General features: G+C 37.6%; 4 protein-coding genes and 1 pseudogene across 7 annotated transcripts; 1 reads left to right on the forward strand and 4 right to left on the reverse strand.

Annotated features, from left to right (window-relative positions):
- Positions 1-463: 463 nt before the first annotated feature.
- On the reverse strand, positions 464-1,114 carry LOC149014472 (large ribosomal subunit protein eL6z pseudogene; annotated as a pseudogene).
- Positions 1,115-2,521: 1,407 nt separating this feature from the next.
- On the reverse strand, positions 2,522-7,596 carry LOC149014473 (uncharacterized). Of its 2 annotated transcripts, none has more exons than XM_089157222.1 (5): positions 7,439-7,596; positions 4,556-7,100; positions 4,318-4,459; positions 4,083-4,223; positions 2,522-3,442 (listed from the first exon to the last, which is right to left on the reverse strand). In XM_089157222.1, the coding sequence occupies exon 2, from the start codon at positions 7,090-7,092 to the stop codon at positions 4,624-4,626; it is 2,469 nt and encodes an 822-aa protein (XP_089013348.1). In that variant the 5' UTR covers positions 7,093-7,100; positions 7,439-7,596; the 3' UTR covers positions 2,522-3,442; positions 4,083-4,223; positions 4,318-4,459; positions 4,556-4,623. The 2 variants fall into 2 exon arrangements, with proteins under 2 accessions (XP_089013348.1, XP_089013347.1); XM_089157221.1 differs by having other exon boundaries at positions 2,522-3,471.
- A 1,495-nt stretch (positions 7,597-9,091) lies between these two features.
- On the forward strand, positions 9,092-11,766 carry NIC1 (nicotinamidase 1). Of its 3 annotated transcripts, none has more exons than XM_089155631.1 (7): positions 9,092-9,170; positions 9,242-9,325; positions 9,461-9,622; positions 10,068-10,251; positions 10,452-10,585; positions 10,685-10,867; positions 11,374-11,766. In XM_089155631.1, exons 3-7 carry the CDS (start codon positions 9,482-9,484, stop codon positions 11,452-11,454), a joined length of 723 nt encoding a protein of 240 aa, XP_089011757.1. In that variant the 5' UTR covers positions 9,092-9,170; positions 9,242-9,325; positions 9,461-9,481; the 3' UTR covers positions 11,455-11,766. The 3 variants fall into 3 exon arrangements, with proteins under 3 accessions (XP_089011757.1, XP_089011756.1, XP_089011755.1); XM_089155630.1 differs by having other exon boundaries at positions 9,093-9,170; positions 9,242-9,383; XM_089155629.1 differs by having other exon boundaries at positions 9,093-9,170; positions 9,242-9,622.
- Positions 11,767-12,664: 898 nt separating this feature from the next.
- On the reverse strand, positions 12,665-18,360 carry LOC149014475 (protein NETWORKED 2D-like). The gene is made up of 2 exons (XM_089155627.1): positions 17,972-18,360; positions 12,665-16,711 (listed from the first exon to the last, which is right to left on the reverse strand). Exons 1-2 carry the CDS (start codon positions 18,063-18,065, stop codon positions 12,999-13,001), a joined length of 3,807 nt encoding a protein of 1,268 aa, XP_089011753.1. The 5' UTR covers positions 18,066-18,360; the 3' UTR covers positions 12,665-12,998.
- Positions 18,361-20,132: 1,772 nt separating this feature from the next.
- Positions 20,133-23,857, reverse strand: LOC149014476 (uncharacterized). The gene is made up of 2 exons (XM_089157010.1): positions 22,425-23,857; positions 20,133-21,250 (listed from the first exon to the last, which is right to left on the reverse strand). The coding sequence occupies exons 1-2, from the start codon at positions 22,906-22,908 to the stop codon at positions 21,201-21,203; spliced, it is 534 nt and encodes a 177-aa protein (XP_089013136.1). The 5' UTR covers positions 22,909-23,857; the 3' UTR covers positions 20,133-21,200.
- Between the last annotated feature and the right edge of the window lie 1,743 nt (positions 23,858-25,600).

Here is a 25,600-nt window from a genome sequence, read left to right on the forward strand (position 1 = left end):
GAGATATATATTAGTTTTCCCTAAATTTATATTACACGCGGTCGGTGTGTGTGTTTTATTTTTTGAGTAAATTACACATAGAGACAACTATTCCTAAAAGAACTCAATTAGAAACACACCCTTATAAGATAACACTTTAAGTTGAAATTGAAAAGATGACAAAACCATTACTTACCCATCTTAATAATAGTTGGAATGACTTAAGTATCCTTACTAACTTGCTTAGGCTTTCTTAGGAGCTTGAATCCGATCCATACTCGCTTAGGTTTTCTTTTAACCAGCAATTTGATCTATTCTCACTTAGGTTTTTTCTGAGCCGGCAATCTGATGCAAGGACTAAAGAAAATTTTGGTTTCCGAAACAAGAGTACGATAGTTAAAGACAAAAGTTGAGGAAGTTTGGAGAAACCTAACAAGAAGTAGGTGTTTCTTCGTAGAAGACAAGCTCATGACGTTAGCAACGTTCATGCTTGAGTTGAAGAAAACTTGGCAGCTAGGTAAACCTCCAACTCTGGAACTCCTTCATTAGCCTTTATCAAGGGAGCATCAAGGTCATCCTTCTTCTCCTATGTAAATATCTTTTTCTTCCCTCTTTTTGTGGTTCAAATTTTTTTTTTTTCAACTTCATTTGTGAAGCAAGTGTCATCAAATTTATCACCATTGACACCAGAAATTTCTACCTTGGTGAAGGTCTCAATCACATACAATCAGTTAACATGGCAGAGAAGAACACTACTAATCTTCAGTGACCCTGTAACAAGAAGCAAATCCGAAAGGAAGTCACTTCAAGAAAACAACTCTTCCCCCTTTAAACCTCCAAACAAGGATAATCAAAACCATTCTAAGGGCAACACTTGATTTTAGCTTAGTGGGCTTAGGGTTGAGCATACTAACTAAAGGCTTCTTGACATCATAGGGTGGGATAAAACTTGGGTGGCTTTCCTGTTGGAGTGTGAATTATCTCCTTTGACGGGTGTACTCTCCTGACGGCTTTACAACCACAAATTACGTGGGGCTCAAAAGTAAAAAAAATAATATATTTAAAAAAAAAATCCTATAGAGGGAAGACATTGTTGTTGTTGGCTGATGAGCTAGAGACCATGCTTACGATACATCTTTGTCCATGAGTGCTTGCCTACATTACTCATAAAACCTTTGCATCTCTAGTAATCCTTTGCATCTCATTCTGGCTCAACAATCTGTTTAACAAAATTATCTTCTATACGTACAAGAAAAGTAGAAAGACTTACCTGAGAAAGTTGGTAAAGATTTCTTCCACAATTTTTAAAATTTTTCTTGGCAGTCATGAAATTGTCATAAGTAAATGTCAAAAAATCTAACTCCTTGTTAGAATTCTTGTAGGTCCTCAAATTTTTGGTAAATAAAAGTAACAAAAGAATTCCTTTTATTTTTATTTTCCATTGAAAACCAAATATCATCATGATTTATTTTGGTTTTTTTTAGTTTATTTCTTAAATATAGTTTCTTACTTATTTTCTTTTCATTTTTATTCATATCCTGTCAATCAAATTCAATTCAAATGTGTATATGTGCATGGTTGTATTTGGTTCCACAATTCCCTAGAGTCAACGATAAAAATCATGTTTCTAAGGAATCACAATTTAATTCCAATGGAATTATGTATTGTATGATGGTTTTCATGATAAAAGAACCGTTTGATTATATTAATTTAGACAAGTGTAAATTTGTCAAAAAATTGTTTGATTACCTGATTCATTGAGTGAATTTAACTTTATTAATTTATTATATTTCAGTTAATTATATTTCAAAGAGATCATTCGTATGCTAATAACACTAAACCTCAATGTCAAATTAAAAACTATACATAAAATCACATATAAATTCTATAGATCTGTATAGTTATTCATATCTAATCATAATCAAGAATTTGCATTCAATCCTTCATAAATGCAATTTAGATGGGATTTTACAATCCTCAATTTATCAACATTCTCAAGTTCATTAATAGTCCATTAATGCAAGGTATTGAAAGCAAGGTTAAGTCCCCGTCCGGCGTCCATGACCCAATCGCGCTCGCCTCCATGTTCCTCTTCCAAACGTACATGTCGTACTCTGATTGAAAGAGCTAGTTCGCATTTACCCAAAAAAAGAGAGAAAAAAAAAAAACTTAGTTCACACAAGAGTCTAAAGAGGAAAATGCTTTTGGCTTTGAGAATATGTATTATTCCAAGAGAAACCTCTATAATACTGAATTTGGATTTAAATTTAAACGGAGAATCTGTCTCCCTTGGTGTTAACTGTTAAACATCCAAGAAATTCAAAATGATTGATGCTTAAAATAACTAATAGTAACACACATGTTACTCCCATTAAAAAAAAACATCTTTTATACTTCCTGCAAAACATCTAGCCTTGAATAATCATGTACAACTTGACCAAAGAAAAAGAATAATCCTGTACAAAAATAAAAAACAAAGACTCAAGATATAAAGAAACAAAATATGATTAAAGATAACCATAACATAGCAGCATATATAAAACAAAACATCTCTGACTAAGAGGCAGAAGTTTCTGGACGGCAAGACAGACTCTTCATTATCATAGACAACCAAGGTCAAGATTGAAAACAGAAGTGGAACTAGTAAGAATTATAGGTTTCCCAGCTTCTCTGTAAACCCATAAAGTCAGTCCCTGCAACCACTTGCTATCTAGATTTACAATGCACTCTTTCCCAAATAACATAAATCTAACAATTGCCTGAAAGAAGAAAATTGTTCTCAAATTACGTTCAATGTCATTAGAAGCTAAAAAGAATATAGTTACCCCAGAACATTTATATAAAGGCATTATTACACTTCCATGATTGTCTGTTCAAATAGGAATCTGAACAAAATTTGCTTACTAGCTATTAATCGCAAGGAATTACTACTTGATAGAACGGTGTAACTTCCCAGTTCTGTGATTTATATCTTTAAGACAGCCTGTGAATAAATGGCCCAGACAAAACTCGAGCAGAAGCGCCAGGTGAAAGAAGCTTATCTTCTCCTGTTGACTGACTACTCGAAATGGGTTCTATACCTTTCTTAACTGCCTCTTGGCCATACCATTTTCTACAGATCCTGTGGTCTCTCTGTATTCCAGATGCACCTCTGCATTGAAGAGACTCCTTATTGCTCTTCAGAAAAAGCTTCGTCAGTTTCTTCTTGGTCTTCTTTTGCTCATACAGAAATGGCCTCCATATCTGAAGAAGAAACTGGCATGTGCTTGTTGATCTGCCGTTTTCTGTAAGAACAGAGAGTAGACCCATGTTATAGTGATTAGTTCCCCATTTCCGAGACCACTAACCACCCAATTGGTCACTAAAACATACTTCAGCTTTTCTTTCTCTTCCACTGTTGGCTTCCGATTGATCTTCCGACCCAATGGCAGAGAAAGAACAACTCCTCTCCCTTTTCCCTTCCCTGCCTCTCTCCTTCGATCCTTCCCTTCCCTGTTTAACCAATCAAAACTACAGTCAAGGCAAATTAAAAATAAAAGGAATGATTCAACCCCGAAGGAGGTAAAGGAAATAAAAGAAGGAAAATTTTCAGGCTTTAACGCAAAAAAATAACCTAATTCAGTTTTGCATCTACATCACTTTCAAAGAAACCATCTCCCTAAGATTACCCCCACCGGCTCCAAATTTCAGCCCATCATCTCTTCCAATACCGTTTGACCCTAGAGTCCTAGTTTCCCTCAACTAACTCCTAAATTTTGTAAACCCTTAGAATCACTTGAAACTTAATCCCTAGGGCCTGCAACCAATACCCTTAAGCCCCTTCTCAATCACAGTTTTTTAAAGTCCAAATCACAGCCCCCCAGAATCCAGACAGAATTCCCTTTATGTGGATCTCTTTAACTAAGATCTAGGTTGTTAGTCCTTGATTGAATCTCTCTATTTAGTTAGACTAGACTACTACTTTCATGATAGATTCTGAAAATGACAAATACTGTTGTTGATTTTCTTTTTATTGGTAAGAACTGTAGTTGACTTTCAAGTGCATTGATTAAGCAAGAAAGAAATGGAAAGAATAAAGAATTATCATCTGAACCAGCACATACCGAGTTCAGTATAACCACCATTTATGAAAATGCCAAAGAATCAAATGGTATATCCTGCAATATGAAAAGCTGCCACACAGTGGACTCAGCACCAGGAGATAACTTAGGCTCCTTCAAATTTGCCCTTAAAATTATATATCTCTGTTCCAAATATACAATCAAGAAACACATCAACATCTTAACATGTCATCATAAAGTCAGAAACAACGGAAACAGCAACACATTTTTCACTCACTTGGCCAAAACAAGGGATATCCAGAATGGCAAAGAACAATATTATTTGCACCATCGCACCTGCTTCTTCCTAAGTTTCCATCATTGCCCCATTTGCAGCAGACCCCCATTTCCAAGTAGCCAGCAAGAACTCTTCTGTTATACTGCAATGTATTCACACCAATTTTTCACATGCATTAAAACAAATCCAACACAGAGATAAAACCATTACAAAAATGTGGAAAGCTTTATTGTCTTACTGCTGAAGCACGTAAAATGGCTGGTCTAAACAACTTGGATGTACACAGCCACCTCCCTTCATCAGTCGTCACTGCAGTCTTTGAACCTTTTGGGCCTTCAACACGGTGACAATACGGGTATCTAACTGTATCCCTTGGGATAGCATTTCATCAACAAGGCTTTCAGCACTCTTCATGTCACCATTACAAGAATAAATAGACACAAGAGGAGTATATGTCTTAACATCAGGAGTTAGTCCTCTTTCCACCATTTCATCAAAAAGGGCAACTGCATCCTGAAGTTTATATATCTTGCAGTGGCCATCAATCAAAACGGTATAGCAAATAACATCAGGTTCGATGTCCATCTCTTTCATCTCAGTCCATAGAGCTGAAGCACCAAATTTTTGTTTCTTTCCCTCCTCAAAGATTGAAGAACGGCCTTGTCTTATATTTTTCTTTAAACAAGCATTAAGCAAAATTGTGTAAGTTATTAAATCTGGTTTAATCCCCTTCTCTTTCATTTCATTAAAAAGATCACAGGCTTCTACCAAGGAATTATTCTTGCAGTATCCATTTATTATTACAGTGTACATGATGGCATCTGGGTTTAAACCTCTCTCAACAAAACTATCAAACAAATATCGTGCTCTCCTCATGTCTCTGTCCTGGCAAAAAGCAGTTAGAAGTTTACCCATTACATACTTATTTGGTTCGAAACCCAACTCCATCATTTTCACATAAACTACTAGAGCTCTGTTCAGATCACACATTGCACAAAGGTTACTGAGCAATTTCACACAAACATCATTCTTAACAAGGAGCCCTCGATCACAAAGTCCAACGAAAAGTTTATATGCTTCCCTTACATGGTTTGATTCACAGTAGCCACTAACCATTGCAGAGCGAGTATCAACACAGTCTACCTTCAAACCATTCCAGAAAGCTTCCGCCTCTTTCACCTTGCCTGATAAACACAGGCCTTCAATAATTATTCTGTATGTAATAGTGTTGGGTTTTAGACCTTGGGTCTCCATTGACTCCAGAAGCCTGAATGCCTCTTGTGCATGCCCAATTCTGAAAAACCCACTAGCAAGAATGTTGTAAGTTATAATGTCAGCTTTAACACCCATTTTGTTCATTTCTTCAAAAAAATTCTTGGCTTCCGTCAATTTCCCTTGCAGGCAATACCCATTTATCAATGTGGAGTAATGTATAACATCCGGATCAATCTTCTTAGCAATCATCTCACCAAGCAATGCCTCAGCAGCTTCCATTTCTCCCATTTTACATCGAGCATCCATCACTATATTGTATGAAACACCATCTAGGAAAACTCCAGAGTCCTTAAAATTCATGAATTGATCTACTGCATCAGTGAACCTACCCATTCTACACAAGCCTTGAAGAATTGAACTGACAATGACACAATTAGGCTTGATGCCCAATGACTTCATCTGATCATGCAGACAATTTGCCCTACATAAATTTCCAATACCACAGTATCCATCAATCAGGCTACTGAAACTATATATATCGGGGACCAACCCTTGTTTTCCAATGCCACTTAAGACAATCTCAGCATCCTCTAGCTTCTTCTCCTTACAGAAACCTTCAATCACAGCATTGTAGCAAAAGATACTTAATTGAATCCCAGACTGGCTCCATACCTGGAGCATCTTATAACTCAAATCAGATTCCCCACGCATACACACTGCTTGGATGATTGTTCCACGAGTGAAGTCATCAGGTGCTACCCCTGCTTCCTCCATTTCATTCAACACATATATGGCTTTTTCGACATCCCCATTTCTGCACAATGCCTTGATAACAATAGTGTAAGTGTAAACATTGGGGCTCAGTCCTAACATCTTCAGTTGTGGATAAACTGCCAGGGCCATATCCAGTTCACCATATTCAGTCAAGGAATTTAAGAGGAAATTGCAGGTCCAGACATGAGGTAGAATACCACGGCGCCTTGTTTGGAATAAAGCATCAACAGCCTCAGTAAACATGTGATGATCAACATAAACTTTAACCAATGCATCAAGCGCCTCAACTGAGGGACTAGAAATCTGTCTCTCTCCATCAAATTCACGTTTCTCACCCTCTACTCCATATTCACATATCTCAGATAGAGCCTCAAAGAGAGCAGGAATTTCAAAACCAAGGTCATCTACCTTCAGACCGACAAGCTCTGAAAAGAGTGATCCCAACTTCCTCTTTAAACCTGAATTACATAGAATCCGAGTGATTTCTGAGTAAGTTTCAACACCATGTCGAAAACCATGATCCTTCAAGCGGTGGAACAAAGAAAGGGCAGTATTGGGTTCCTTCCTCAAACGGTGCAATATTTGAACTACTCTAGGAGTATCCAATTCAATGAAAGCTTCATCAAAGTCACCATGGTTTTGTGTAGAAACAGCATTGTTTTCATCAAATGGTTCCACCAACTGAAGGTTTAATTGACCCGCAGTTGATACCGAAGCAAAAAAGGATAATTTACATGGTATTATAGATTTCTTATGAGAAAACAACTTGACTGTTAAAGCCCTCATGCGGATTCCTGTAAATATATTACAAACAGATAACAATATGTAAGGAAAGAGAAAAGCAAAACTAAATCTCACATAAAGGTTAAATATTTTCGAAGCTGTAACTTATGACTGGAAAATCATAATTTGCCATTCTATGCCTGCCATGATCAAACTAGCGTTGCAAAAACAGACACTTTCTCAATGACGGACAAAATTATGAAGATTGAACTCACAAAAATATCATCTTCAAGAACCCCATTCAAAGATTTGAACTTAACACCAAATATCTCAGAAACCATCTGTAAGGCTTAAAAACAAAGAAAGAAAGAAAAAAAAATCTGAAAGGGGAAATAAAAAAGAGCCTTACCGTATAGTGATCTTGCGGCGCTGGGGGAGAAGGAAAGCGGAGAAGGTGAACAAGAACAAAACGTAAGCTTTTCCTTTTTTTTTTTTTTTCTTTCTTTTTGGTGAAAAAAACGTAAGCTTCTCTAAGGGTTTAGGGTTTTGCTCTGGACGACAACTTCACCACTAGAAGTGATCCATCACTTCCTGAAGAAGAAGGCTTTGGCGCGTTTAGTAACGTTTTTAGAAAACGTTTTTGACATTCTTCTGTTCTTTGGGAACGAAAAAACAGATTAGACGTTAGAGGCATATGTTACGAGAGTTCATTCTTAGTGATCATAAAAAAATGGTCTAAATAATGAAAATGTTCTTAGTGATCATAAAAAAATGGTCTAAATAATGAAAATGTTTTTATCAGAGAACAGAAATAAAAGTGATAAAATTGAATCTTACTGAAACTTTATAATGAGTTTATCAAAGTGTTTTAAAAATATTTTTAAAATAAATTTATCAAACACCCATTTCTAAGCAAAAAAAATGGTCTTTTGACATAAAAATCCTAAAAAAATGATTTTTGCATAAAAATTGGTCTTTTATAGTGGAAACATTACAAAATGCATACTAAGTTACCATCGTTCGGTATGTCTTCAGACTAAATTACACATAGACCCTTTAAGATTGCAATCAATTGCAGTTATTAAATTCTAAAAAATTTCAATTACAAAGACATTTCTATAACTTAACAACCTTAAGTTGAAATCGAAAAGATTATAAAAGCATTATTTACCCATCTTAACTCTAAAATTTGGTGGAGGTCCCAATTACATTCAATTGGTTAACACCATGAAGAGGAACACTACTAATGTTGAATGGCCCTACAACTAATAGCAAAGTAGAAGAAAGCCGTTTTTGGAAAACAAACCATTTCCCCCTTAAAACCTTCCAGCCAAGATAATCAGAAATATTTCACGAGCAAAACTCGATTTGAGCTTGGTGGGCTTAGGCTTGCGCTTAGCCATGGTGGCTTGGGACTATGCTTATAGACAAAAAAACTCAACTTCTCGGCTTCTTCTGTTGTTTTCAAGTTTAAAATCTCGATCAATTGTTAAAAAAACATACATAAACCGTTTGTAGAAGGAATAATTGTAGAAAAGCTCATGGGTGTGGAAATTGTTTGCAAAAGGATTGTATAGAGAAAATTTGTAGAAGAAAGATTAACACTAGACATGCTGGGAGTGAAAAATCGATGAATTTTCACCTTTTTTTCATGTTGTTATTAACCACAATTCTTCGCAATTAATTCGGTTAGGCAAGAATTAATCGTGAATTTATTCATATGAATAAAAGTTGAGAATTTTATTGAATCAATGGAAAAATGCGGATTCAAGAGAATACAATCGTACTACTCGGAGTTGGAGAATAATCATTCGGATATGGAGAATAATTCGTGAATTATTCGGAGAATTAAATAACGATGTGCTTGCCTACACTACTTATAAGATAAGGGTTTTCTAGTTACCCCTGGCTTCTTATTCTTAGGCACCATTATAAAATGTCAAGAGTTCTTTGCTGCTGATTCTCTCTAAGCTCTTGAAACCCTTGGACGGTCAAGAGATGAGCATTTTTGGTTCATTTGAGAATTCTAAAAATATAATACATGATGAGTCATTTTAAATTTAGTATGATCCTTCTGGATGTGACATGTCCATCATCCGAAGACAAATGGATGGCTCATTTCTCTCGGCGTTGCTGTTGAAGTAAGCTTCGTTGTTTCATGCCACTTTGGAAATCCTGGTAGATAATTTTTAAGTCTTTTTCTTCTCTTCAGGAATCATAGCCAGTACAAGAGAGAAGATGCCAAATTAGAGGAGGAATGAAAATGAAAGCAATGAGGGAAGATATTAAGAGAAGTGTATAGTTTGCTGTGTTGACTTTCATTTCAATCAGTCTTCTCCGTAGGAAAAAGAATTGTATGCTTGCTTTGAGTCGCTATTGTAGAATTCACCATTTTCTCTCCTCCATTTTCATCTTTGTTTCTTGTTTTCAGACTTGAAGTGGGTGTCCAAAGATGGGATCGCAGACGATGGATCTGTTGAAGACCCACCTTCCACTTGAGCAGGGTTCCCTGGTTTTGTCCGACGACGTGATCACCGGTCTCGTTTTGGTGGACGTTGTCAATGGCTTCTGCACCGTTGGAGGTGGGAATCTGGTAAGCATCTCTATCACCTTTCACTTATTGTCTGTTCTGCTGGGTTTGTTTAGTATCTGAAAATCGGAAAACCTCGCAACTAGTGGGTTTCGTGTCGATTCTTTTCTCTATCTGATTTGGCTGCTCTTGTGTTCATTCCGTTTCTCTCTCTTTTGGAACTTCCTTTCCGAGCCATATCAGAAACCCAACGTCAATTTTGTGGCAAAACTCAACTTTTTCGCGGATGGTTAAAGTTTCTGCAAAGATGTTTTTGGGTTCGAGAAAAGCCCTGGAAAGGAGTTGTGGATTTGTAGATTTTTTGGCGGGATGAAAATGGGAGGGGAACAAAATTGATCATGGATTTATCTGTTTTTTATTTTCATTACAATTAGGTTGATTAGGTTTCAAGGCTAATTTAGAAGGTTGATTTTATTCAAATTACTGTTTGGCGTTTGCATTTTTACAGGCTCCAAGAGATCCTGACGTACAGATATCTGGAATGGTAGAAGAGTGTGTGAGGCTTTCCAGAGTGTTCTGCGAGAAGAAATGGCCTATCCTGGCTTATCTTGATACTCATCATCCTGATAAACCAGAGCCTCCATACCCTCCTCATTGCCTAATTGGAACAGAAGAATCAAATTTGATTCCAGGTATTTGCACTTCTTTGTCCTTCTCTGCACAATGGATTTCCTTTTTTAGAACTTGAAATCAAGATTTGTGTGCTTAAATTGTTGGCTATAAATTACGTGAAGTTCAAGCTGATTATCTAAGAATAAGGTGTTACTTCGAATCCTAAAATTTTGCTGAATATACTCTAATGTCCCAACCAAAAACACCCCCTCCCCTTCAGATCTGCAATGGTTGGAAAAAGAACAGAATGTAACAATTAGACGTAAAGAGTGCATTGACGGGTTTATTGGTTCGATTGAGGAAGATGGTTCAAATGTCCTTATAGATTGGGTGCGAACTAATCAAATTAAAGTTGTGAGTATTCCTTCCTTTGTTGGAGAATAGTCACACTGCTGTGAATTGTTTGATAAATGCATTGTGTGAGTGTTTGCTAATGTTGGATATGTTGTGAAGATATTGGCAGTAGGAATATGCACAGATGTCTGCGTGTTCGATTTTGTGGCATCTACATTATCTGCAAGAAATCGTGGTTTTCTCTCCCCTCTAGAGGATGTGGTGGTGTATTCCCATGGCTGTGCAACATTCGATCTTCCATTGCATGTTGCAAATGAAATAAAAGCCACAGCCCATCCACAGGTACTCTCTCTAGCATATTGCTGAAACTTACTGTCTCCTACTTGGCAGCCATAAACCCTTAACTAATTGCAACATCAGCATACTGAAAACTTATTCGGAAGTTTAATTTGACAAAATAGTTAGGGTTTGAGTTTGTGTTTTCTTGTTTTCCTTGGCTAATTCTTGTCATAGCTGAGGGTGGTGTCTTCAGTCTGTTTTCACATCAAGAACAAATACATGTTTTTGTACTTTCATAGTTTCATGTAATTATTGCGTTTTTCCAATAATTGACCCATCATTTATCCAACGAAGTTTTGATTATACTTAGATATATAACTTATGGTCAAAGAGTTTCAGAAAACAGTATTGGTGGGAAAAAAAAATGTGAGTGAAAGATCCCACTGAATCAAATTTGGTCCATGAATCTAAGAAATAGTGAGAATTCCTGATCTTTCTCAATTCGAAGATCTAGGATTTGAATTGATGTCCTCTCATTGATTCCTATTCTCATCTTTTTCCAACTGCAGGATCTAATGCATCATGTTGGTCTGTACCTGGCCAACGGAAGAGGAGCCAAGGTTGTGCAGGAAGTCTCACTCGGTCACTGATGGTACCATGATCCAGCATCTAGTATAATGTCCTTACTTACATACCTGAAGGGCTCGATTTAAGATTTGAAGAAACCAGATCGATGCACTTTCAGTTTTAAATATTGTACAGAACAGAGTATTTTGCTTATTACTTAGTGTATTGTGACTTAGTATATTGTGATACTTGAGTGCCATCTGTTCCAGGTTTGGCTCATACATTTGATGGAACGGATCATTTAATAATGAGATTTGGACTTGGTTCATGATATAAATGTATAAGAAGCCAATTTTATTTATCACAAAAGGAGAAGCCAACTTTGCATGACTTAAGCTGCAGATATAGCATAAACTATTTTGCAGGCATATTATGTTTCCACATGTTCTATAGGGCTTAAGCATCATTCTTAGCAATTCATGCAGCATATCAGAAGCTTTGTCAGCAATAAAGTGTAATGAAAAATACAGGTGAAAGTAGCCTGGTTTTGTTCAGGGGCAAATGCAACTGAACATCTGGTCAGTACTTGTTCAAGGAATGATCAATCATGGGTTGTTCCAGTACACCTTTGAGTACTGAGAACAGAGTCCTGCATCTCTGCCCAAAAATGAATTAGTAATGAGTTGATGCTTGATCCTATATGTAACTGAGAGTCAAATGTAAATGCTGGACTGGTGTGGACTGGAATGGACCAACCTTGTGACATAAAAGACGAAGCATCCATCGCCAGGATCCTCCACTTAAAATTCCATTTAATGGAGAAAGGTGTTTTATAACTTCTCAGATCCGTTTGTTCTTAGAATCTGCTTCATCTTGGCTGTTGCCGTCATGAATTTGAGTTCCAGTATAAGGAATCTTTGCACACTAATATAATCTGCTTTCCTCCATATCACAAAAGGGATATTTTCCTTTCTCACCAATCTAAAAGGATGTGGGAAGGGGAGAGACATCCTGCAAATACCAAAATGTATAAACATGCATGGACATGTTGAAAATCCAAAATCAATGGGTTACCTCCGTATCAAGAATGCTATATTAGTTTTAAGACCTGCAAACATCTCATTCTTGTCTTCTCACTGCCCACTGCATCGCATCCAGTTATTCAGCTACCATGGGTTATCCGAAACTGGATGCAGAAGGTAGGCTCGGTGAGCTTCTATTGGCACAGTTGTGGTTGCAATATGTGAAAGAACAGACTCATTCGATTCTATCATCTCCAGACAAATTTAGATGTTCAATGTATTGATATGCATTATAAGCTTTGATTTCCAATGGGTAAAGCATCTGTGAAACTTAAAAATCAGAAGGGATTTGGGCCTGAGCTTGCTTATTTTGTGGCGATGCCATTCAGATATATTAGGGAACCAGTCATTCTCTAAGGAACTCTGAGATCCATTACAGGGCACCTTTAAATGTTGCTTCATGTAAAGGAACATGGGGAGAACACAAAATGTTTCTCTATATTCAGTTTCTCTGAAGTTTCAGAACTAGGAAAAAGGGGGAAAAATGTATTCCCCCCCGCCCAAACAATAAAGTGGGAAGAAGAAAATAATGATACCAAACCAACTCATTGAGGAAGTACAGCATTCATATCACTGTATTGTTTCTGCAATGTTGGGTTAATGCACCTGAAGATCGAAGGTTTGTGCATTTTTGGTTTGACACCAAAAAGAAATGAACGCAAAGGAATTCGAGGCCGGCTGCTAGTATGTCTCAGACGATGATGCTGGCTTTTCAATCCTAATGGCTTGAAATCATCATTAAACTTTGAAAGAGTCTTTTCGATTTCGTCCTGGAGTCCTTTCACATGGTACAGACCTGCTTGCAATTCCTCTGCAACTTTGTTATTCTCTTGCTGCATGTTCAGAACCTCTCCCTGAAACTTGGCTGCTTGGTAACTACTGAACTCCGCTTCTCCAGGTTCAGAACCTGCCTTAGAGACTCTTGATATCTTTTCCTGTACGTCGCACAAAGATGAGAATCTGTACCGTAGCTCCTCTTTCAGCAATGCATTCTTTTCTAACCACACAGTCAATTCTGTCTGGATCTCTCTCAGGTGTTTGTATATTGGTCGGGTATCTGATTTTAGGTATTTGCCTATGGTGGTGTTGCCCTCCTGCTTCTTGTTTTCCTCCAATTTTGAGATTTCAGCTTGTAGATCCTGGATTGAAGTATCAAATTTCTGTATCTGATGGAATAAAGTGCTGAACCTTAACCAGAATTCCAGGTTCTCATCTAACAGCTCATCAATGTCCCTTCGGAATTTCGCTTCAATGGTTGAAATGTGAGCTTCATCAACAAGAATCACCTTGATCTCTTCTTCATCTTCTGTTGCCGTTTGGTAACTATCCATGCTTCCATGTGCAATATGTTTCTTGGTTCTAACTACAGAGGCAACATTTTGATCATCTGAGAAATTGAAATTTGGCTGCTGGGCAAAGTTTGTCACCAGGAGATTGGAAAAATGGGAGTTAGCTTTTTCTGTCATGTCACCATTCGGCCTACCCTCTTGCGTATCTTTAAATTCTGAAATGCTGATATCCAGGTTTCCTTCAAAACTCGTCAGAAGAAAGCTTAGCTTCTGACGCAAAGATGCAATCTCATCATCCTTAATGGCATTGGCACGTCTCAAGTCCCTTAGTTGCACCCTTGTTTGGAAGGAATTTTCCCTGTTTTTCTTCTCCATCTCAGCAAGCTTCTTCTTTGCATCCTTATAATTCCGAAGAACTGAAGTGTACTCTGCCAGTAGAACTTTTTCTCTATCCTCCAATCGACATAAGTACAACTTTTTCCAGTTTGGTTCATCTTCTTCTTCAAGTTTCTGGTTTGAGCTAACATTGGATATGCTTTGTTTCAATTGGAAGGAGCTGTACTTCTTTACTTTGTTCTGTTCCCCTGAGGCCTCACCTTTTTGGTAACTATCAACACTGGTATTCCTTACCTTGGAAGCATCATCACCATCTTTACCTCTGAGGCTAGGATTCTGAACTTTGTCTGTCTCCTCTTCCACTTCTGTCTTTGTTTCCTTCCAGTTCTTAGATACATCCATAGGAGCCACCAATGCTTCTTGCGCATCAGCCTTTTCATGTATGGTGGCATCAAGAAGAGCTCCCAGATCTGTTTGAGGTGAGACCTTGACAACCTCATCAGGCTTCATGGAGTACAGATTTTGAGGAAGGTGATTGGAGTCATAATTTCCCTGTGATTCAAGACTGAAAAAACTGTCTGTAGTTCGGGATGAATCCTGCTCCTCAACTTTGTCCTTGAACAAAGCCATCATCTCTTCTTCTTCAGACTTTTCAAAGTACACATCCTCTGAAAAGGGATTGAAGTGACTACTTCTCTGCGAATCAATATTATGACTATCATGTACAATTGAGAACATTTCCTGCTTCTCAACTTTGTTGTTGGCTGAATCCCAAATTTCGTCATCAGGCCTTGTAGAATGCATTTCATCCCAAAGATTATCAAGGTTGGAAATCTCCCATGAGTCAGCATTGAATTTTTTACCATTTGTTTGGGATGTCTTCTGTTCCTCAGTTTTATCCTTCAACGTATCACATGTATCAACCCCTTCATCAGATTCCACAAAATGCTGCTTATCAGAAATGCCATTGATGCTATTATTCTCCCATGGGTCCTGGAGAATAATATCCTGATTTTTAAAATTGCTCTGATGCTTTGAGCCCTCACCTCTGTCAGAGGCATCACCAACAGTGTTGCTCACCATGGATTGAACACTACCTTGCTCATTTTCATTGGAAGAGGGACTAAGATCATGAGCACCATTTATATCCTGTTCAGCTTCTGTTTTTTCATCCTTTATGCTCTGTAATCCATCATCGTGAGTCAACATATCTCTCTGTTTCCCAGACTCACTCTTGGCATCATGGGAAGTGTCCATACCTGCCAGAGGTGATGAACCTGGAATCTCGATCTCCTCATCCTGCTTCACTGAGTGCAGTTTCTCAGATAGATGGTTGAGGTTACGGTGTGCTTCGCTAAAATCTTTTTGAAGGTGGCTGTTTTGATCCTCAAAATTTTGACTGAGATCCTGGATCGCAGAGAGCTTGCCATCCATTTTCTTTAATTTGCCAATAAAATCGTCAGGACCCTTGACAATAGTATCCCCATCCTCAACCAAGTTCTGCATGTTTTCATGGAGTTCATCAGTCTCTGATCTTAACCTGTATATCAGAGCAGTCTGAGAAGAGACTACAGTCCCCAAACTGATGACTCTATGTACAAGTTCATCAATCTTTTCTGCCAATTCAGTCATAGTAAGAGATGTATGAGAGCTCATGTTGAACTGCTCCTTGGTCTTCTCTTGCATGGCTTCCAACTGGAGTCTCTTCTGCATCAGATTATTAAATTCTTCCTCCAAGTTATTCAAGCTTGAACCTGAACCCGTGGATTCTATTTGTGCAGATAGATTTCTCTGATCCATCTGATCACAAAGAAGCCCATTCTTGATTGTCCACAGATTTTTATGAGCAACTTTAATCCTTTGGTACTCCACTATTGCTTCTTCAGCAGATTGCTTTTGTTTCTCCTGCAACTGCATCAAGGTCTCGTGGCACGAATTCAGAGCTGTGGCTGCCATAAGAACCCGTGCTTCATCATCCTGAATTACTGTTGCCACACCAAATTCGTCTTGAAGCATGTGGACCTCCTCTTGCATTCCACTGATGCGCATCTCGATTTCCCAATACTTAGCAGCCCCACTCTCATATGAGCTCTTAACAAACTCCTTCTCAGTCTGTAGGGTCAATATCTCTTTCTGCAGTCTATCAATCTCTTTAAGTGCCTCAGCTGTGCTCATCTGCAAACTGAAAGCAGTATTATATGTAGAAGTAGATGAAGTATCAGTCTTGGGTTGCCCTTTCTTAGTTGGTAATGCTGAGGTTCCCCTTAGGAACTTAGGAATTTTCAGCAAGTTGAGTTTTGGGGATTCAGGTAAGCCCTTGAAAAGGCTATTTTGGTTGGTAGAGGAAGTAGATTTTCTTGATGAATCATCATCGTCATCTTCATCTTCATCTTCATCTTCCGTTGCAAACTGCACTTGCTCGGGGAAAACATTGGCAAGGGTGCTGTTGGCACTTTGTAGCTCCCCTGATATGTGGTCATACCTCTCAGCTAGGGCTCGGTATGCCCTGTAACATTCTTCCACAAAACCAACGAGCTCAGGTCTCTTCCTGTAGTACATTTCTGCCCTCATGGCAAAAGAGTCTCCATCCTCATTAATGAGTTTAAGCATGCGTTTCACATTCTCCTCCATGTCTGCCAAGGCAAAAGTTTGTGCATTTGAATGGTAAAAATTTTCTATGTTAGAGATTCAAGATATTGAACTTGTATCAAATTGAAGCTGCTCTACTAACTTGTATCCTGAAAATAAATGCTTGGAATAAACAGAGCAACCACTCCAATTGAGCAGCAGTAATGATATTCCCATTTCTATTATATCCAAAAATGCTCATAAGGAAACAATTACATGGCACACAAAAATTAGGTTTGAGGTCCTTGACATCAAGAACAGCATGCTTTATGCTTCACTAAGAGAACAAAATATAAAACAATCCGTTTGTGTATACACTTGATGCTTTCAAGGAGTTGAGAATGTGAAAATGCATCAGCAACAACTATTCAGCCTTACCCAACTAAATGAATCCTAGCCTTCAAATCTGCTCTATTGGACGTCATACTTGATACAAGGCCTAAGCCATTTGTGTTTTTCCTCATCACTTCTAAGGTCTGCCCTGATTTTTAAGTTCCTTCAACCTGAAACAAAACTAAAGGCTTGTGTTGAACATAGCCATGAAACCTAAAATGAATTTCTCATAGTTTATTATATGTTGAAGTTAATCCTGAATCAGCTCTAATATGCTCATTTCTTTCATTAACTTTCCTATTATTGCCACTCATCCATCTCAACATCCTCATCTCTACTACATTGAGTTTTCTGAGAATAACATGCTTTTATCTTTCAGTAAGAGAACAGAATAGAAAACAACCGATTCCCCTGTAGAAACTGAATGCTTTCAAGCTTTGAAAATTTGGATCTCATGAAGAACAGAAAAAGTTTGTCACCAATGAAGAATATACTGGTAAAGCGAGGAATAGTTGACAACAAATCCAATTAATTCTTGAATCTCAAACCAATCTGGTCAAGTGCAGTATATTCTTGCTTTTCACAACCTCAAGCCAATTACAATAATGCAGCCAGGCACATCGGATGATGAAAAACATAAAACTTCAGTTGATACACCATAAAACAGAACTTCAGTAATAAATGACCCTCCCCCAGGGAAGTGGAAAATACTGGAAAAGGAGATTTACAGCAGAATCCATTCTCCCAAATCGGCCATTTCAAATAAAATCAGGGGGAAAGAAGATGACAAGAGAAGATGAGAAGAAATATTAATAGGGTATCGTATCAAACCCATTGAACTATACTTTCAATATGATACAAGGAATTTTCAGGAAGAAATTGCAATACAGAACATTGATGAATCAAAGCAAGCAGAGCCCATTTGAGCAAACCTTGAAGGTTGTGTTCTAGCCATTTTGACTGCTTGGTCCTGATGTGGCTTGCCCACCACCAAGAGTATGCATTGCTTGCAGCTCTCTGCAACATCTCTGTGGAATCTTTACAGAAGCCAAAGGACGAGTTCTACAGGAGAAGAGTGAAGAAGAGAAAAGAAGGAAGAAGAAGAAGAAGAAGAGGATCTACATAGAAAACGTGTAAAACAGATTCCTGAAATCTCGAGGCAGAAGAGAAGAGAATCAATTAAGCGAAAGATTGATCGCCCAAATCCACTGCAACCCATGAGCAACTGTTATCAGTTCTTGACTACAGAAGTTGCCCGCATTACACGGAGAACCAAGAACATAGAGGGAAGAACACACGCACTGGTCCACGTGGCCAGCTCTTAAAAGAAGAGGAAAAAAAGAAAAAGAAAAAGGAGTGCAAGCATGTCTTCCTTCTTTCCATCACTCAGAATTTTCTTTTGACACTATTGGCCGGCTCATTTTTATAATTTGACATAATAATGATCACCGGACCACGATTGAATGGTCCATTTTAATAAGGGTAAAAGAAAGTTTTCTGGTTACAGATTAATTTCTCTTCCTATTTCTTCCTGCACCTAAATTAACAGAACTAGTTCTACCAAGAAAAGATTAACAGAGCTAGATTTAAGGCTTCATTTGGTAGACAGTTTGGTTTGTTTGGTCCTATCTGCATCAACTCCCTTAGTGATAGTCCACTAACAAGAGATGTGTGAAAGTCCAATGACCTGTTCACCCACTTATCATTTGCACAACATGGAAAAGGTGATGTTGCCACTTTTCAAACCATAATATCTTTGGAAGATTCTTCTTCTTTTTCTTCTTTTTCTTTCTTCTTTCTTTCTACTTCTTTTTCTCTTTTTTTTTTTTTTTTTTAATATTTTTTTTTATCATATTTTGATTGTTTATACGATATAGAAGGACTGCTACTACAAGTACAGGACTATATCTTTCATCGTAAAATATCAATTACTTGTTAACCCTGTGAATCACATGAAAGTACAATACTCTAAATTCGGGGTCAAAGAGGATTATAATAAAATGTTTTTTGTGGGAAAAAAATGTGAAAAAAAAATCCTACCAAATCAAATTTCGTCGATGAATCTAAGAAATAGTAAGAATTTCTCAAGTCTCTCTATGGAGGGACTACGGCTTAAAACGCAAGACTTCCATGGCCTGCCCTGCATAAGAAGCTGTCACCACAATGCCAAAAATACATTTACAGAAAAAAATTTAATTGAAAGGCAAAAGAATTGTCTTCAAATAGTAAAAGACGTTCCTACCCTTGTTTTTGAAGAGGGGAGACAACACAATCTAGGATAACGAATGACTTCCCTTGATTGGATATATGACTAACCTAGATCATGTGAAAGTCTACTCAACTATTGAATATCAATTTCCAGCCATGTTACTGGACAAAACAGAAGCATTATGAATGGAAGAAAGTAAAAGATTTTTGTTCGGAGTAGAAATATAACCAATGAGGGCCCAAAAATTTGCAAATCAGGTCTATTAACAGAAATTGATTGGCTTCAGAGCCTCAAGACAACATCATAATTCCTATCAACTGTCTGTGTTCTTCACTAGTTCACTGACTTTTGAGTGACAAGACTTGTTTGCCATGAGCCACTCCACTCCGAAAAATTCACCAATTATGCAGAAAAGGAGGACTTTTGAGTCCTTAAGATTTGGGTATGAAAATTGTGAGTGAAGAAAGAAAAAGTAGTCCTGAATCTCTGAGTGGAGAGGAAGTTCTTCTGGTATTCTGCAAAGCTATTTTAAAGATGCCCCCTTTTGAGATTGATGCCCGCAGCTGATTGTGGAGTTTTGAGATTTGTGGTGCCCATTTTCCTGTTATTTCCAGCCACAGATGCTCTGCTATTTGTTTTGATGCTTACAGTTGCTAGGCACTTGGTGAGCAATGGAATTGAACCTCTGTAGCACTTCTGAAGCAATTTAAACAGAAACAGCCTTCCAACATCAGACTTCTTGGTACATCAAGAAAATCACAAGCAGACATTTATTACCCAGGGGTTCCCAGTTTCACTAACAAAACACCATTTCAAACAAACTTGCAAGCTGCAACTGTGACCTCAAAAGATCTTATTCATCAAAGTACTGACAAGCATGAGAAGGAAAGGCCACTCGATATTTCACAATCCACAGTTAGCAGTTGTGCTGCTGACAATCGAATTAGGTACACGCAGAGCCCAGCAGCAACCCAACTGATACAGAGAAAGCTTTACCGCACAAAGATTGATGATGGGTTCCCCCATTCTACCACTAATTGGATTGTATAATCTGTGCTTATCAAATGAACATAAGGAAGCATCTTGTTTCTTGACCTTCATTATGTTAGTCAAGCACATGATCAGGAACCAAATTGCTCAGACATCAACAATCTTCTTACCAGGGAGTTCTCTTGCTAGCTGGTTATTATTCATGCAGATTTGTGTTGAACAGAAGGAAGACTTGGAAGCAAGATATACAAATCTAACAATCAAGAAAGATTTATACACATCATCTATGTCCCCCAAAGAACACAAGGGCGACAATCTAGTGCGAATTAGAAGCCCAAGGAAAACCAATAACATCATAGAAGGTAGAAGAAAACTGTAGTAGTAACTCAAGTACTATATATTATTTACAAGTAGCAGTAACTTGAGCACATACATGCTGCTTTCAATATGTACAGTGGCTATTTACATTTTTCTTTCACATCATAGTGGTTATTTACAATGAAAGAATATAAGACTGACTCCAAAGTCCAAACACCAACCCCACCACTGCTCCCCCCAAAAATGTTTTTCTTGCTCTCTGTTCAAATATTCCCTCAATCTGGAAGGAGAAAAAGAGCACACTGCAAGCCACAGGAAAAAACAAATAAAGCAGGCCCAGGAGTCATCCAACTTTTGGTAACTTCCTCTTCTTTTTCATATCTTCTTTGAAGTTGCAATTCTGCTCATGATTTCAAGCTGAACCTCATATAAGCTTCCCCCCCCCTCTCTCCCTTTCTCTTCTCCCTTCAGAGCTTTTTCTTTGTTCCACTCCATCCACCGGCCTACTTTTTTCTTTTCTTTGTTTTCATTTTTTTCCTTTTTTGTTTTTCTTTATATGAAAACACAGTAGGTTTTCAAACCACATAGAAGAAACAGAAACATAGTACTAGGACCAATCTTACAAGAACAACCACCAGCAACCCTCAGTTGTTCTGAAGAGAAGATAGCCAGTCTTCCATATACTTCTTGCTTTCTGCAAATGAAAAGTAAATAGCATGGAATGAGTTTGCATAGACAAACTTGTATTCTCATAAACTGAAATTGGAATTCAACAATATAGTAATAGAAAGACACAGCATATTCCACAATAAAACAGTAAATGCTTAATGTTCTCTTCCAACTTCCTGTGATTTCAAACTTTCAGGTGAACTGCAAATCTTAACAGTTCAAGATTATTTATTGGCAGTCTAACCTAAAAAAGGGCAAAAGCAACTTAAAATAATTACTCCAGGTGGGAGAGACCACCATGTTGCTGCTGATTAGCTGATAAATTTACCTAGCATCTTAATTCTAAAACTAAAAATCTAAAAGTACTGCACTACTATCCCTCTGAAGTAAGCCAGCATTGTATGAGGAGAAAGAATATCATTATTTCACATCATACTATAGTTTAAAATTAAAATGACCAGAAACAGCTGTAGTCTCCACCCAACCAAAGTTCTATCATTTTGACAAAAAATACCAAAAATATATATCATATGAGCCAAAATGGGATTCTGCTGCTACTCAGTGAGATTTTTTTTTTTGGGTAAACTACTCAGTGAGATATACCCAAGAACAAAAACTAACAAAAGACTGCTTCACAAGTGAGGTAAGATTTAAGATAATGAATAGAACAGGCATAAATAATAGCTGGGTGGTTCAACTAATATTACTTAAATACTTTTATCTGCCTTTATACTACTCACTCATTAAGGTTACGTGGCTACTGTAGAACCAACGAGCAAGGTCAAAAAGCAAGAAAAGGTGCAAGATAATACGACAGAAAAGTAGTGAACCTTGCCAAAAATGAGTTTTCCCCTCAAATGGAATTACTAACGGGAAACTATAAAAGTTAATGAAAGAAAGGAACACTTATATTACTTCGAGCAACGATTATAACTATTAATTATCTTAGCTTTCAAAAATTATTCTTGTCTCTTAAAGACAGTAATCTCACAACAATTAACATTGGCAATCGTGTTCAAAATTCTTAATATACTTGAAAGCCTCAAAGAATGTTTCTTTCCCAAAATATAAAAATCCTCAATAAAAAAGGGGGGAATCACACTAACATGATGGGGGAAAAAAATACGAAATTGCAGAAACCATAATGAAGTTTTGAGGCAAAAAAAAGTAGGAAATAGATGTTAATAAACGAAGCTTACCTATGAAATGATTTGCAGTATTTGGTAGGTTTCCGATGACGCCCAAAAACTGGTTCTTGGGGCTTTCCATCTCCACCAGCTCCCTCCGACCACGGCCATAGCATGGAACCAGCACAGCAAAACTGCTTTCTGTCTCATCGTCATCGCTCAGGAAATCAGGGGCATGGGGTTCCAACCAACCAATCGACCAATCAGAGTCATCAGATTCAGATCCTGATATACACCCACCATCTGATGGAACCAAAACCACATCATATTCCCTGTCAATTCTTCGCTCTTCTCGGCTGTGCCATTTCCGTTTAATCCTTCTCTGGGGGGAGTGCATCTTTCCGCCCTTCATTGAAGGAAATTTAATAGTGTCCGATTCTCGCCCACCCAACCCCAAATCAGATGAAGAATTCAAAGAAGCGCTGGAGGACGCAGTAGATTCTTTATCTTTTCCACCCCACAACCACCATGAAAACCGAGGGAAAGCCACAGACATTCTACCCAGTGGAAAAAAAAAATCTGATCAATAGTTTGGAAAGGAAGCAAAAAAATGAGATTGAATGCAAGCAGACTGCTTCCGTATCAGTCGTAAAGCAAAAAGGTTGCTTGAGGGAGAAAATTTGTGAATAGATTCAGTGATTTTGTGGCCAAAGAATTGAAATCCGAAAAGAAGAAAATCGCTTCGTTTCGGGTTACTGCACAGAGCACCAAATTAGGAATAAATGATCCACTTCAAATAACAAATCAAAAATAGATGAGATATTAATTGGCCAACAAAGGGATAGGCTGTGATCGATCCAAAAAAAGAAAAAGGATAACTACGTAAAGCAGTTACAATCTAGCAGAGAAAAAGCTTAAGGAGTTTTCAAACATGCTTTCAAAATGGGAGAAAGTAGAGCAAAACTCTTAACTCGAATGAATTCCAAAGAACTCTCTCTCTCCTTAATCGTCCTCTTTCACTGAATTAAACCCGGATTTAACGCAACTAGATGGAACTTAGAAGGCTAAACAAACCAAATGGAACTCAGACACCAAACAAAAAGGCTAAAAATCAGAGAAGTAGCGTAGTGAAGCACAACGATTTCTGGATGCAAAACTAGACCAATACCAAAATCTTCAAAAACCCAAAATAAAGAAACAAAATTTTCCCCCTGGTCTTCACTTCTTGAACCACCTCAAAACGTTCAAGAACATGATTGAGAAACCCTAATGCTTGCCTTTTTCTTCAAAAACTTCGAACCTAGACGAAAAAGTTTCCCTTCGATTTACTCAAAATCCAGACCAAGTAACCAATTGCTCTTCCTCTCAAACACGAAAAAAAAAATCAAGGTGAAAAAGAAAACACCTAAACCGCTAAGAAATCTCTACCTCTTCTTCTCCTCCTCCCTCTGCAACTTCTCGTTCTTCATCCGTCACTTTGAGGAAATTCGTTGACACCTCGTCGTCTTCTCCATTTATAGACTCCTCTGAGGACATAGAAGTATAGAACCATTTTACTGTTCCAAGCGATTGGATTTTATCGGAATCACATATCCAACGGCAGATACGGAAGCGTACATTCCTTTCAAGAACATATGCACCGTCCGATCACTCCATTGCTTCTGCCAATCACAGTATAAGGATATTAAGCACGCATCGATCAATACGTGTTGTTTAATCAACCGTTGGATCCGGATCTAGTCTCTCAATTACCAAATCCACTCCAATCATTGTGTGTGAGTGCGGTGCAAGAAAACGCCACGTGTACAAGAAAGTCCAGTTTTTTCCCTTTTCCCTTGTAAATTCCAATTTCCCGGTTTCCCACGTGGCAGTTAGATCGTGGATAAGGGTCTTTATCTACCATTGGATTAGTGGTCCCACCATGTGATGTGATTTATCATTTATATATCAATTCGGTTTACGGGCCGGGTCGTCGTGGCTTGCAAGGGTTTATTACCATGGAAATCCAGAGAAACCCGACTCTGAGTCGTGGATCGGACCCAGTCGTACTTCCACGGTTCAATCGTATAAGCTTGGATCAAGGCATACGTATACGTATGTGTCCTATGATATCTATGATACTAAATTTAAAGATTCCAAATGAACGATCTTGATGACAGCATGATATTTCAGTTATTTCAGATGCTCATCAACTACAAATGAATCTGAAATTCATATTTGTTTTCTTTACCTTAAAGTTAAAGTTAGCCAATGAGTTTTTGCCACGTCATGAATTGCGGTAATATATGAACGGCAGGTGTTAGTAGATAAATTAAAATTTGCCAGAGGATTATCACAATAATTATGATTTTTAAAGAAATATTAATAGAATCTCTTCGTTGCTAACCTTGGATTCCATTGGTCGGTGCATGGAAGATCCCACTGATATTATTTAAATAATTAAGTTAAAAAAATCTGAACTTCTTTTCTTCTTTTCAGTATAAGAACTTCTAGAAAAATTATTTCCCAAACATGGGTGAATCTCTAATGACATATTAATCAGGATTAAGGACAAAACAAATGTTGTTCTTTGGCCAGGAAAAAGGTCCACGTCATCGGATATTCTTTCTATAATTATGGATTAAGAGAATTAGGAACTAAAGACGAAAAATATTATTTTAATGGACGAATAGATAAGTGAAGAGGTGGAAGCATGAGATGGTGGGCTAATCGGGTTGTGACACGTGGGTAGGTGGGACCGGAAACGGGTAACCTCTATCTATGGGTTTTGGGTGGTTTTTCGGCCCAAATTTACTAAATTTAGTTATTACATCAGCCAAACCCAATAGGCCAACACCACGATTAAGTTGATAATGACTTTCTTTTGTGATTTGATTACAAAAATAATCTCTTTCTCTCTCTTCAATAAATGAACACTTGATGGAGAGTTATCATTTATCAACTCATCTAGATCTAATTATCTATCTTTTCCTTTCATTTTCACATGATTGGGTAAGCAACAATCACTCTATTTTTAGTTTTTTCTGTGATTTATAAAACCAGGAAATATGAATTACCTAAAAGATAACATCTAGTTTCGATGGTGTCAGTTTTTTTTTTTTTGTTCATTCATAAGGAGTAAAAGGAAGTGGCTGAACAAAGCCCTAATAACCACTCATTAGAATGCGATCAATTTTTTGAGCACTCAACTGAAATGGCCTTCTGAACTGGGATGTCAATTATTACATTCATTTTCCTAAGAACATAAG

This window comes from Hakea prostrata, chromosome 5, assembly GCF_041222555.1.
Source record: "Hakea prostrata isolate BN-2017 chromosome 5, UWA_Hpros_2, whole genome shotgun sequence".
NCBI lineage: Eukaryota > Viridiplantae > Streptophyta > Magnoliopsida > Proteales > Proteaceae > Hakea > Hakea prostrata.